This window comes from Dermochelys coriacea, chromosome 1, assembly GCF_009764565.3.
Source record: "Dermochelys coriacea isolate rDerCor1 chromosome 1, rDerCor1.pri.v4, whole genome shotgun sequence".
NCBI lineage: Eukaryota > Metazoa > Chordata > Testudines > Dermochelyidae > Dermochelys > Dermochelys coriacea.
This window is the reverse complement of record NC_050068.2, coordinates 325,479,426-325,492,063: the sequence shown is the minus strand read 5'-3', so window position 1 is coordinate 325,492,063 and position 12,638 is coordinate 325,479,426. Positions and strand designations below refer to the sequence as shown.

General features: G+C 41.8%; 1 protein-coding gene across 5 annotated transcripts in view; it reads left to right on the top strand.

Moving 5' to 3' along the window:
• The window catches only part of BCAP29 (B cell receptor associated protein 29), a 59,598-nt gene that overhangs the window by 17,841 nt on the left and 29,119 nt on the right, over nt 1-12,638 (top strand). For all 5 annotated transcript variants that reach the window (XM_038390601.1, XM_038390607.2, XM_038390592.2 and 2 more), the window contains exons 5-6: nt 5,626-5,761; nt 12,188-12,299. In XM_038390601.1, the coding sequence (XP_038246529.1) occupies nt 5,626-5,761; nt 12,188-12,299 (248 nt within the window). The remainder of the gene's footprint in view (nt 1-5,625; nt 5,762-12,187; nt 12,300-12,638) is intronic.

Sequence of the window (12,638 nt, the reverse complement as noted above, 5' to 3'; positions counted from 1 at the left end):
GGTTATGCAGCTAATAACACAGATCAGTGTAAATTTCTGAGTGAATGTTTGTGTTAACAATAGTAGCTAGCCCATTTATGTTAAGGAAAGATGGGCAGAGCCTACCTAGAATTAAAGACCCACCCACTAAATCAAGGGAGGAGGCCATAGGACCAAAGATCAACTAATTTCATGGGACAAATAATGAAAAGAACAGGAGTGCATGTCCTTGATTTAAAACAAAGGCAACAGATGGGGACATTGAGTAGTGAATCCTAGTTAGTGCCCACTACTCAATTAAAGTAGTCAAAGGAGTTGGCATACGCCACCAAGAGGAACTCTGCCCAAATACCTGAGACACATAGGTACCAAAAGTAGGCATCACAGTTACAGAGAACCTCTTTGTCAAACTGCTTCTTCCTGGACTGATGTATGGCTCTTGGCCAGTGCCAGTAGGAAATTGACTGAAAGGTCCTGTTACATTATCAGGTCATAGACAGGGAGTTAATAAAGGAAAAGATGTGGAGAAAGGTGCAGCCAGAATCTCAGCAGGAGGTTGTGGAGGAGCCAGAAGAGAGGCTACAACCTGGTGCTGCAGAAGTAGGCATGCTCTAGGGTCTCGCGGGGGACAAATATTGTGTTCTGTGAACTGTGCCTGCAGAATCCTGTGCTCACTGCTCCATGGAGGAGCCCCCAGATTATGTCCTCAGTGGACCATGGAACCAAGGTGGAATGAAAGCTGGTTCACTGGGAACCTCACCCTCTGCAGGGGGTAAAAGGTCTGACCACTTTTTATCAGGGTGAGACATGCTAGTGAGGAAGTGGATGGTGTGAAGGAAGCATAAGCTGTTCGCGAGGCACTGTTCAGAGGTGGATTGCCTGGACATCATTCAACCTACTCAAGTGGGGCATGGAGGTGAGGAAGAGGCTCTATTTCTGAGGTCTGAATAGTCCTGGGATAGTGATAAGCATGGAGAACCTTCTCACAGCACCCATTTGAGATAAGCAAGAGAGGCAGAGAGAAAAGCAGCCTTCACCTCTGGAACCTCGTGGGGACACAGCGGGTAGACAGCCTCATGCACTGGACAAGCACCATTGGATCCACTGGTCCCACTGACCACAGTCCAGGAAGTGTCAGATTCTGATGACATTAGTCAGGCTGGTCCTCCAGCACACCAGGGGAACCATATTCACCTATGAATGAAGATGAGAGTTGTGCAGCAGGGGCTTGAGGAACATGCCTCGCCCCGTCTCCACAGCGGCCACAATGCACTTCTTTGCAGAGCTTCCAGGTCCTGAGAAGGTCCTGGTAAAAATAACAGTACCTCAGAGAGATCTTGGGTTAGAGACCTTCCCCCAAGGTGGTTATGAAAGCTTCCACAATTGTTGCTAGGTTGATAGCTCTACAGACTGAAATATTTTCTTTCAATTGAAAACTCCTTATTTTAACCTGTAGAACAGATATAACACAAATCACGATAGCACAATCTCATTATCTCGTCTTGCTTCTACCCTGCCCTGGAGGGACCACATCTAAGGATGAAAGGATGATTAGTTGTTCATGATTCCTTGGCCTCTGTGCTAGGACTATCAACAAGGGGCTCAACTTAATTTTTTGGGCCCAACTTGGTGTTTTAGATTAATTTATTTCAACTCACGAAGATCTGTTTCATGATCTGGGGGCCCATTATCTCATTTTATATACATAATAGTAAACATGATGGAATAAATCTTATCTCTGCCACCTGAGTATGAATGTGATGTATAGTAAAAAAGTGAGTGTGATGCAACAAACTCATTCAGCTAAACCTGCCCATCTCAAAAAAATATGAGGGAGTGGGAAAAGATGAACTCTACTGCATGCCTAAGTGCATGTCTACCCTACAAACTTTAAGCTGACATCCAGCTGCCACAATAATTAAGTCAGAAGCGCATTTCCACACCAAACTAAGTGGAGCGTGTCCCACTAGCAATGCTTGCATTGATGCTGATCGCAGTAGGCCATGGGTAGCTATCCCACAGTGCAACTCGCCATGGGGTTTAGGGAAGGGCTTTCAGTGCCTCATGGAACCAAAACATTTTCACAGGGGAACTGGGACCCTGGCTTCCATGTCCCATGGTGCATCCTCCTCCCCTGCATCTCAACTGCAACCGATAACATTTCATGCCTTTTTTCAAAATGCTGGCATAGCTGCGTGTGCATCATCTCCTGAGAAGCCTTGATCCCACTCAGCTGTGACTATTGTGAGCATTACAAACACCATGTGCCTTATCTTGCAGTATTTCCAGAGCTGGGAGAGGAGCCGCTGAATGGAACATGGTAATGTCCTTCAAGCAGCCATGCTGGAAGCCATAGAACAAAACAATTCCCGATTGCTGCTGGCAGTCGTACAGCAGCTGAACACAATGGAGCATTGTTTCTGACGAGAAACAAGAGCTGTCTGGTGGGATCGCTTTGTTATGTAGTTATGGGATGACGATCAGTGGCTGCAGAACTTTGTATGTGCAAGGCCGCTTTCCAGGAGCTGCGTGCGGAGCTCTTGACAGCCCTGCAGCACAGCAACACTAAAATGAGAGCTGCTCTGACAGTGAAAAAGCAAGTGGCAATCACTGCGTGGAAGCTTGCAATGCCAGACTGCTACCGGTCAGTGGGGAATCAATTTTGATTTGGTAAATCCACAGTGGGGACTGTTGTGATCCAAATATTCAGGGCCATTAATTGCATTTTTTGCTGAGGGTAGTGAGTCCCTTGGCAATATGCAGGACATATTGGATGGTTTTGCTGCAGTGGGGTTCCCTAGCTGCAGTAGGGCAATAGGAATATGCATGCCATCTATCTTGGCACCAGACCACCTTGCCAAAGAGTACATAAACAGAAAAGGGTATTTTTCTCTCCATTCCTGCTGAAACCCTGAGCCCTGGCAGGCATGCCCCTCGGGGCTGAAGCCCTGAGCCCCAGCAGGCACCTACTGTGATGCTGAAAGCCCGAGACACCCCTCCCTATTTGGCAGAAGCCAGAGGCGACGCGTGGAGAGGGGCGCATGGAGTCATGTGCCCCCTCAGATTTTTGCCAGGGTTTGCTGGACCCGCTTGGTCACCTGGTGCCACTAGGCCCCCTACCTGCATGGCAGCTGCTGGAGCTCGCTAACTGGGAGCTGCATCCGTGGGCAGAAGCAGCAGCAAATAGCAGGGAACTGCAGGGAGAGCTGTTTGTTGCTGTCTCTCCCCACAGAGCGAAAGCAGCGACCCCTTCGAACAGCTCCCAGAAAAAAGCATAATGTGGGAATCACATGCACTATTGTTTGCAGTCTGAGCAATTGAAATGAAAACTGCCACCATCTCCCCTAGGTGACCTTAGCTGATATCACTCTCCTGAGGGTAGCAGAGGCAGCAAGGGAACAGATGCTGCAATGATGCCAGCAGAATTTAATATTGGAGTGGTGTGGGAAAGTGTAGTGGAAGAAATAAGGCAGCCCTCCCCAGAAACCTTCTGCAACAGATTGCAGAGTACCTCCATGAAACTTTCCTGGAGATCTCTGTGGAGGATTCCCAGGCCATCCCTCTGCATATAAACAGTTTTTTCCATGGGGCTCCCTCTGCCTAGCTGGTGCAGCCACTGGGAAGCAGATAGCCACTGTTCCTCATCATTTAAAAAAAAAAAAAAAAAAGAGTATAAGAACATGTGACCCCAAAATATTAGTTGAAGTTGCATACTCACCAGAGATACCTTCCCCGGCATCAAACTTGACCATGATGCTGTTCTGTGACTGGCTGGATTGTTCCTGGGTTTCAAACAGCTCCTAGCTTTCTGGGAGAATGGATCCCCTGCTCACTTGTCTCCCATTCTCCTGTTCCTCATCCTAGTCCAAAACCACCTCAGTGGTGCCTGTGGTGGCCTGGGACTCCTACTCCTCAGAGGTATCCAGGCTGCTCTTGGGGTCGTCACTGGGAATTGCATTGTAGCTTATTGTAGAAGCGGCATGTCTGCGCTGCAAAACCAGAATGACTGTTTCTCTCTTTTCTTCTGCTATGCCTGCTGAAGCTCTTTAATTTTCACGCAGCACTGCTGCATGTCCCTAGTGTAGCCCTTGTCCCCAAGGCCACGCCGCAATCTTTTCGTAGGTGTCTACATTTCTACGGTTGGATCAGAGCTGTGCCTGTACAGACTCTTCTTCACACAGACCAGTAACATCCACCACCTCCTGTGTACTCCAGACTGGAGTGCGTTTGGGACATTGAATCGCTACGATCCACTTGGCTGGTGAGCTCTCCATGCTGAACAGACAGGAAATGGGAATTCAAAAGTTCTTGGTGCTTTAACAGGAGAGGTGCTGTTTCCTGTGTACCTAGCTGTTGAGCAACAATGTTGAAAACGTTCACCAGAGCAGTCACAGTGGAGTATTGTGGGATACCTCATGGATGCCAGTAAAGTCGACGTAAGCAACACTGTACGCTGCCTCTTCGTCGACCTAACAACATTGATTTAAGCACTACACCTCCTGCAGAGATGGAGTAGTTAAGTCCCTGTAGCTGGCAAGTTACATCAGCAGAATGGACCTGATAGTGTAGATACAAACTTTATTTGATCGATGTAAGCTACGTTCAGCCAACCTAACTGCATAGTGTAGACCAGGCCTAAAAGGTTAACAGGTCTGTTAACGCTTCTCCCCAGAACAAGGATGAGGCAACCACTTGGATTTGTGAATCCAGGCAGCCATTTTACAAAGTAATTTTCGCTCACTGCTGCCTTCAGCTTTAACAGAAACAGTAACATATTGCCAAAAGGAAAGGAGTACTTGTGGCACCTGAAACCTGTCATATTGCCAAAAGGCTCTGGTAATGTAAGGAGGGAAAGATGCATCAAAATGAAGTGGAAGTTTGTGTGTGTTCAAAATAAAGAGGATCTTTGAGAACCTGAATTATACCAGTTAGACTCAAGTGTTCTCTTGAAGCATTGGTAGGGAGGTGAAATTGGTGTGTGTTTCTTGTCAGAATTATGGGGAGCTGTCATATTTGGATATCTTGGAAGTAATTATCACTATAAAATGAAAAACTCTCAGACTTTGTCACACTTTTGTGAACGTGTGTTTTTGTATTTTATTATTTGTGTTAATACAAAACAAATGTTTTAGATCCAAAATCATCAATAGAATACATGGGACGTAATATGCAAAAATTACAAATACATTTTAAAATTAAATTGAAAAGTGCTTTTACCCTTGCCTCCTACAAAGGTTCTTATACCATGCTTATTACCATAATATCTTAGCACCTGAATCTTGAGTTCAGGGTTCTGTGTTTCTCCTATAACATTAAATAACAGCACAAGCACCTTCAACCTTGTAAGCAGTGGAGGTCCCTGCTCCACTTTTTAAATATGTGTAATGTTATCCTTTGGAACAGGTGATATTCAGAACTGGAATTCAGGTCCTGAAAGGTTTTTCACTTTTCAAGTCCTAATTTTAACTATTTGTCAACATTAAGCTTATGCATGTGTCCTGTTAATTTAAATCCTAAACAGTCTCTTAAATTTATTTATAGAAGCATTTTGTTCACCTTTACATCTAAAATAAATCTTAACTGAAAGCAAAGAATCCTATTAGAAAAAGTAATAATGCTTAAATTCTCACTGTGTTTTTTTCTCAGTGTATTGAGACGTACCGTCACCCTTATTACTCAGTTGGCAAAAGAGATGGGAATTCAGGTAGCTATGGAAATTCAAGTAGCAAATACTAATGAAGCTGCCAGAAAATACATGGAGGAGAATGAAAAATTGCAACAGGTATCTTAATTACCTTTTTAATTATCTTTTTAAAAGGAAATAATTACAGCAAAAACTGTATGAGCTGTAAGACCCATAGGGTATGTCTACACTGTAGACACCCATGGCTGGCCCATGCCAACTGACTTGTGCTCGTGGGGGCTCAGCCTAAGGAGTTAGTCCTAAAGCCCAGACTGCAGCCTGAGCCCGAAAGTCTACACTGCAGTTAAATAGCCCCTTTGGGCTCCTCTAAGTTGTGGAGCTGCATTTTTGGTGGGTTGACCTAACATGAAAACCATTCTTCTGCAAAGTTCAGCCCACTACCTACCCATCATTTATATGGCTCGGTGATATGATGCCAAAATGTTAACAAGGCGTCTTTGTCTCAAAAACTTTCCATCTCAGTCGGTGATGCGTTCCCTGGGTAAGTGCTCTCTTCTTAGCCTCCATAGGCTTGTGTAGAGTTTCAGAGCATGTTTGCCCCTACTCTGGCTGTTGGATACCAGCAGGAAGGGATGAGCTGCATAGGTTTCAAGATTTCCACTCAGTTTATGGTGGTAGTTTGACCCTACCACTGTGATTACTCCTCATGCTTCTAGAACAGTGGTCCCCAAATTGTGGGACATGCCCCTCAAGGGGGACATGGACAAATGTTCGTGGGCGGGGGTGGAGCACATGGTGAGGCCTCAGCCAGCCCCCACAGGGGCCAGGGAGGGATAACCATGCTTTCAGCCCCACTCTGCCCCAAGGCGCAGTTCCGCCCCTAGACCATCTCTGCCCTCATTCCCTCTCTGTCCCCAGGCCAGCTCCATCTCAAGCCCCAGCTCCTATCCCATCTCCAGTTCTGCCCCCAACTCTGCCTTCAGCCCAAGTTCTGCTGCTGAGGAAGCCTTAGCTGTGCTGTAATGGAAGAGGGCATGGATGGATTCCCTTAGGGGTAAGGGGGGTGGAACTGTAAGAGGTTGCGCACCACTGTTCTAGAACAACGTGCAAGGAGGGATATGCTGGAACTATGAGTTTGATCCCCTACGATTTTAACTTTAATTACTGTGATACTTTTGGATATCACATGTTCAACTGAATTGGAATGCATGGAAGACCTCCAAGGAACAATTAAAGGCTATAGAAAATGGTGTAGGTGATTCAGTAGATGGCATTATTTCCTGTCAGTATTGAGCTAGGTAGAGGAACTATTATGTTGATGGAAGTGCCATGTTTCACAAAAATAGAGAAATGAGATCCTGACCATTTGTGATCATGAAAGGAGTATTTGGATCTTTACTGGTAGCGGAACCTCTACTCTTAATCTGGCCAAATTCCAGTTTAGACAATTGTATTCTCTCTACTTAAATTTCTTCTGTATTTGAATTTGACTACATTTGTATGGTTTTTTTTTTTACTGTTTTTTTGGGGGGGTGGGGCTTAAACTCCTATGCATTGTGGTGTTACATTAAATGTATATATCACCCCAGAGGTGGTTGTATTTTAGTAGTGGCTGATGTGATTGATATCTCTAGTTTGCATGTCTTTCTGCACAGGATTTTTGAATCACACATTTATATAGCACTCTTCTTAAAAACTGTTGTTCACTCATAAGATCAGCCATACTGGGTCAGACCAAAGGTCCATCTAGCCCAATATCCTATCTTCCAGCAGTGGCCAGTGCCAGGTGCCCCAGATGGAATGAACAAAACAGGTAATCATCAAGTGATCCATCATCTGTCGCCCATTTCCAGTTTCTCGCAAACAGAGGCTAGGGACACCATCCCTGCCCATCCTGGCTAATAGCCATTGATGGACCTATCCTCTATGAACTTACGTAGTTCTTTTTTTTTAAACCCTGTTATAGTCTTGGCCTTCACAACATCCTCTGGCAAGAAATTCCACAGATTGACTGTGTTGTGTCGAAAAATACTTCCTTTTGTTTGTTTTAAATCTGCTGCTTATTAATTTCATTTGATGACCCCAAATGAACCCCTAGCTCTTGTGTTATGAGGAGTAAATAACACTTTCTCCACATCAGTCATGATTTTATAGTCTTTTATCATATCCCCCCTTACTTGTCTCTCTTCCAAGCTGAAAAGTCTGAGTCTTATTAATCTCTCCTTATATGGCAGCCATTCTATACCCCTCATTTTTTGATACCCTTTTCTGAATCTTTTCCAATCCAATAATATTTTTGAGATGGGGCAACCACATCTGCATGCCGTATTCAAGATGTGGGCATACCATGGATTTATATAGAGGCAATATATTTTCTATCTTATTATCTTCCTTTCTTAATAATTCCCTACATTGTGTTAACTTCTTTGACTGCTGCTGCACATTGAGTGGATGTTTTTAGAGAACTATACACAATGACTCCAAGATCTCTTTCTTGAGTGGTAAGAGCTAATTTAGACCACATCATTTTATATGTGTAGTTGGGATGATGTTTTCCAATGTGCATTACTTTGCATTTATCGACTTTGAATTTCATCTGCCAATTTGTTGCCCAGTATTGTGAGATCCTTTTGTAGCTCTTCGCAGTCTGCTTTGTACTTAACTATCTTGAGTAGTTTTGTATCATCTGCAAATTTTACCCCCTCACTGTTTACTCCTTTTTCCAGATCATTTATGAATATGTTGAATAGGACTGGTCCCAGTACAGACCCCTGGGGACACCACTGCTTACCACTCTCCATTCTGAAAACTGACCATTTATTCCGGCCCTTTGTTTCCTATCTTTTAACCAGTTACTGATCCATGGGAGGATCTTCCTCTTACCCCATGGAAGCTTACTTTGCTTAAAAGTCTTTGGTGAGGAACTTTGTCAAAGGCGTTCTGAAAATCTAAATACACTATATCCACTGGATCCCCTTTGTCCATATGCTTGTTGACCCCCTCAAAAAATTCTGTTAGATTGGTGAGGCATGATTTCCCTTTACAAAAACCATGTTGACTCTTCCCCAACAAATTCTGTTCATCTATGTGTCTGACAATTTTGTTCTTTACTATAGTCTCAACCACTTTGCCCAGTCCTGAAGTCAGGCCTATAATTGCCGGGATCGTATCTAAAGCAATTAGGTTACATTCACAGTTAGTATTTCTGCAATTTCACATACGAGTTCCTTCACATAAGAGTTGTTCACTCTTGGATGAGTACCATCTGGTCCTGGTGACTTATTACTGTTTCGTTTATCAGTTTGTTCCAAAACCTCCTCTAATGACACCTCAATCTGGGACAGTTCCTCAGATTTGTCACTGAAAAAGAATGGCTCATGTTTGGGAATCTCCCTTACCTCCTCAGCCGTGAAGACCAATGCAAAGGATTAATTTGGTTTCTCCGCAGTGGCCTTATCAACTTCCAGGATTGCCCAACACTTTGCTTGAATGAGCTCACGTAATAGCATTAATTGATTTAAATCAAAGAATTTAAATCACCGATTTCAGTAATGATTTAAGTCAATTTTAATAGTGTTTTGCTCATTTTAACCATACTTTTTAGTTATTTCCTAACAAAAAGTTGATTCTCATTGGTTGGTAACCATTAAAACATGTTGATGTGCAACTAAAGATAGCCTTTACACTAAATTTGATGTTTCTTTTTGCTAACAATACACTTATTTAAGCAATATATAATTTAATGTATATTCAGATTAATGATTTATGCATTTATTTTTACTAGATGAATATGTATTTGTGATTTTGTTGAGCTCTATTTGGATGGAAGTTCAAAGTTGATTAAAATGCACAAAAACAGAATTTAATTATTTTATTAAATCTACCTTTAAATATGCAGGATACACTATTTTTATGTATCAAAACATGGTTTGCCTTTCAAACTAATTTATTAAACAAAGGAAATATCTGTTAGTAAATTGAACTGATTAATTCTGGTCACCATGTCTTTCAGAGTTTTAGAACTTGTAAATCTCATCCTCTCACACTTTGTTTTCATTCATAGATTGGATGAGAAAAAGAAGTTTCATGCTTTTTTAGCTCCCAGTTGGTTTCCTACGTCTGAATGAACTAGTCATTGAACTGAACTAGTTCAATAAACTGAAATGAGGAAAATGGTCTTTCTGCACTTGCAGAAGAGGCCACTGCTATCAAAAGCTGGCTTAGCGCTTCAGCAAGCTGTGGTTCCAAGTTGCTTAGACAGTGACTTCCACCAGTTCAGTAGTTTGACTTTCTTTAAAGCTTGGCAGAAAATACAAATTGCTTAATTGTATTTTTTAGTATTTAAATTATTTTAATTCATTATAAATTTAGGCCTTCAGAGATTATTAATTTCAAATTTCATTGTAAATATATTCATTTTTAAAAAGAGATCTGTTTTCAATTTAAATAAAAATCCAATTTAAACTAAAACTGTTTTTAAGTTAAGCAATAAGTCAAAAATACAAATTTTGGCAGTTTTGTTTCACAACTGAGATTCTGTTCAATAAAACACCATTATCAAAATAAAGTTACCTAGAGATGTGTTCACATGTACCTTCAGTGTAAGTAGGCGGTAACATCTTGTGGGGCCAGGAACCATAACAGGAACCAGAACCAGAACCACAAGAGTAACTTTTTGGTAACTCTTACATATGTGAACAAACTTTAAGATCAATATGTACTAGAAAGGATACACAGATTTACTGGTAATTCGAGTAGTGTCTTGTAAGGAAATAAGGTCAGTAGAGTGGATTGTAGGCAAGTCCTTTTGTGTAGTCTGTGGTTGTGTGTTCATGGAATTTGGCATGTTGCCAAACTGCCACAGATTCCCCTGTTTTGGCTGGGAAATCTGCCATTTTGCTCTAGCCAGATGCCTGACATCTTGCATTTTCTGTCCTGCTGGGTTGTGGCTGCAGCTTCATCTTCCTCTTTCTGTGCTGCTTTCGCTAGAGGGGACTGTGTTAGATAAGAAGCACATTCTCCCCTCTTGGAAATAAGAGTCAGAAAGCAGAGTAGCTCTCCTAGCTCTCAGGAACCTCCTTGTGCGCGCGCGCGCGCGTGTGTGTGTGTGTGTATATGTGTGTGTATGTGTATGTGTGTGTGTGTGTGTGTGTATATATATGTATATATATATGTGTGTATATATATTATATATTATATATTGTATATATATATATATATATATATATATATATATATATATATAATATATATATATATATAATGAGAGAGAGAGTGTGAGTGTGTGTGTGTCCTGAGTGGAGAACTGTGGCAGCCAAGGGCCACGCTGGTGGGTTACAGGGGCCAGGCAGAGTTCCATCCCGCTTGGGATGCAAAGTGTACTGACTACTCCAACATTTTATTTGGTAGCTCCTCTTTCACCCGTCTTGGATGATTTCCCAAGATTTTTATCAAGGGCCTTTGCTCTTTCTCCTGAATAGTTGAGCAATCTCATTTGATCTCATGAGTTCAGCTCTTTTTCCTATGTACTTGACTCTTGACTACCTCCTTTACCTTTGAATGATCTCCTCCACCCTCTGTCGCTCAGCACAAGAAAATGTGTTGCTCCTTTTCTTCACCTAGAAGCTTGCCTCTTCTCTTGCTCTCCTTAAATGGGACTGTTCACGTTCACGTGTTTTGATGTGGGAGGTCAGATGAGCAGAGGATTGAATTTCTTTGAAGGGAGAATACTGGGGAGGGAGGAGTAGGCGCATGGGAAAGGAAGTTGCCGGAGAAATGAGGAAAAAGTCACAAGAAACGGTGACTAATCCTGGATATTTTATCATTTGGTAATTAAGGCACAACTGTTGTTTGTTTGCTTGAAATAAAAAGATTCATAATAGCAAGTACAGTAGGTACATAACTGTTATTAAGTGCCTAATAAGGCTTTGGGGGGGGACTTCCAGGTGCTTAGCATTTCTGGAAATCAGATAAAGCTGTATTTAAGTACCTAAACATCTTATTAATATAAAAGGTTAAGTGATGACTTGATCACAAACTACAAATATTACAAGGGGAAGAGATTTCTGATAATAGATAATTATTTTATCTGGCAGATAAATGTTTGGAAGCTGCCCCTGGACAAATTCAGAGTAGAAATAAGGTACAATTTAACAGTGAAGGTAGCTAACCATTGGAGAAGATGTGGTAGATTCTCTATCACTTGCCGTCTTTAAATCAAGACTGGATCTTTTTTTTTTTTTTTTTTCAAAGAGATGCTATAGTTTAAACACATTATGGGTTTGATGCTGAAATTATTGGGTGAAGTTCTTTGGCCTATGTTATGCAGGAGGTTATAATAGACAATCCTAATTGTCCTTTTCAACCTATCACTTTATGGGTGTTTGGGGTGTTCCCCCTCCCCCCCCAGAGGTGCTAATCTTTTCTTGCTTCTTTTTGACATCAGTGTGAACTGAAGACATCTAGCACATTGTAGGATCAGGGCCAACGTTGTTTGGTCATTTGTATTAGTATCTAGCCATAATTTAAACTAATACTAACTATATCCACAATTTTTTTTGATAGGCTTTGAATGAAAAAGGGAAGTGTGAAAATGAACAGGCACTAGAAGAAGACAATAAAAAACTGAGACAAGAAACTGAAAAACTGAAAGCGGAATTAAAGAAAACTTCTAATGGTAACTTTTTTTTTTTAAATTGCTTTCTTTTTAATGAGAATGACTTGGCGTTCTGTGCCTCAAAGCTTAGCAGTTTGGTCCTTAAATTCAATAGTCTAAGAAATGTCCTAACAAAAATATCAGATTCATCATATTTATATGGTCAAGTAATTTTTAATTTTATTTCCTTTAAAAAAGAAATATTAAACTCACTTGGTCAGATAATCCCTGGTGCAGGTCAGGTGAACTCCACTTACTTAAATGGAATTGAGACCTTTGTAAGCGGTGCATTTGGGCCAGTATTTCAGGTACAGTCAATGTCACTTTGTCTTACAGTAAACGTGTTATGCAAAATTGTAC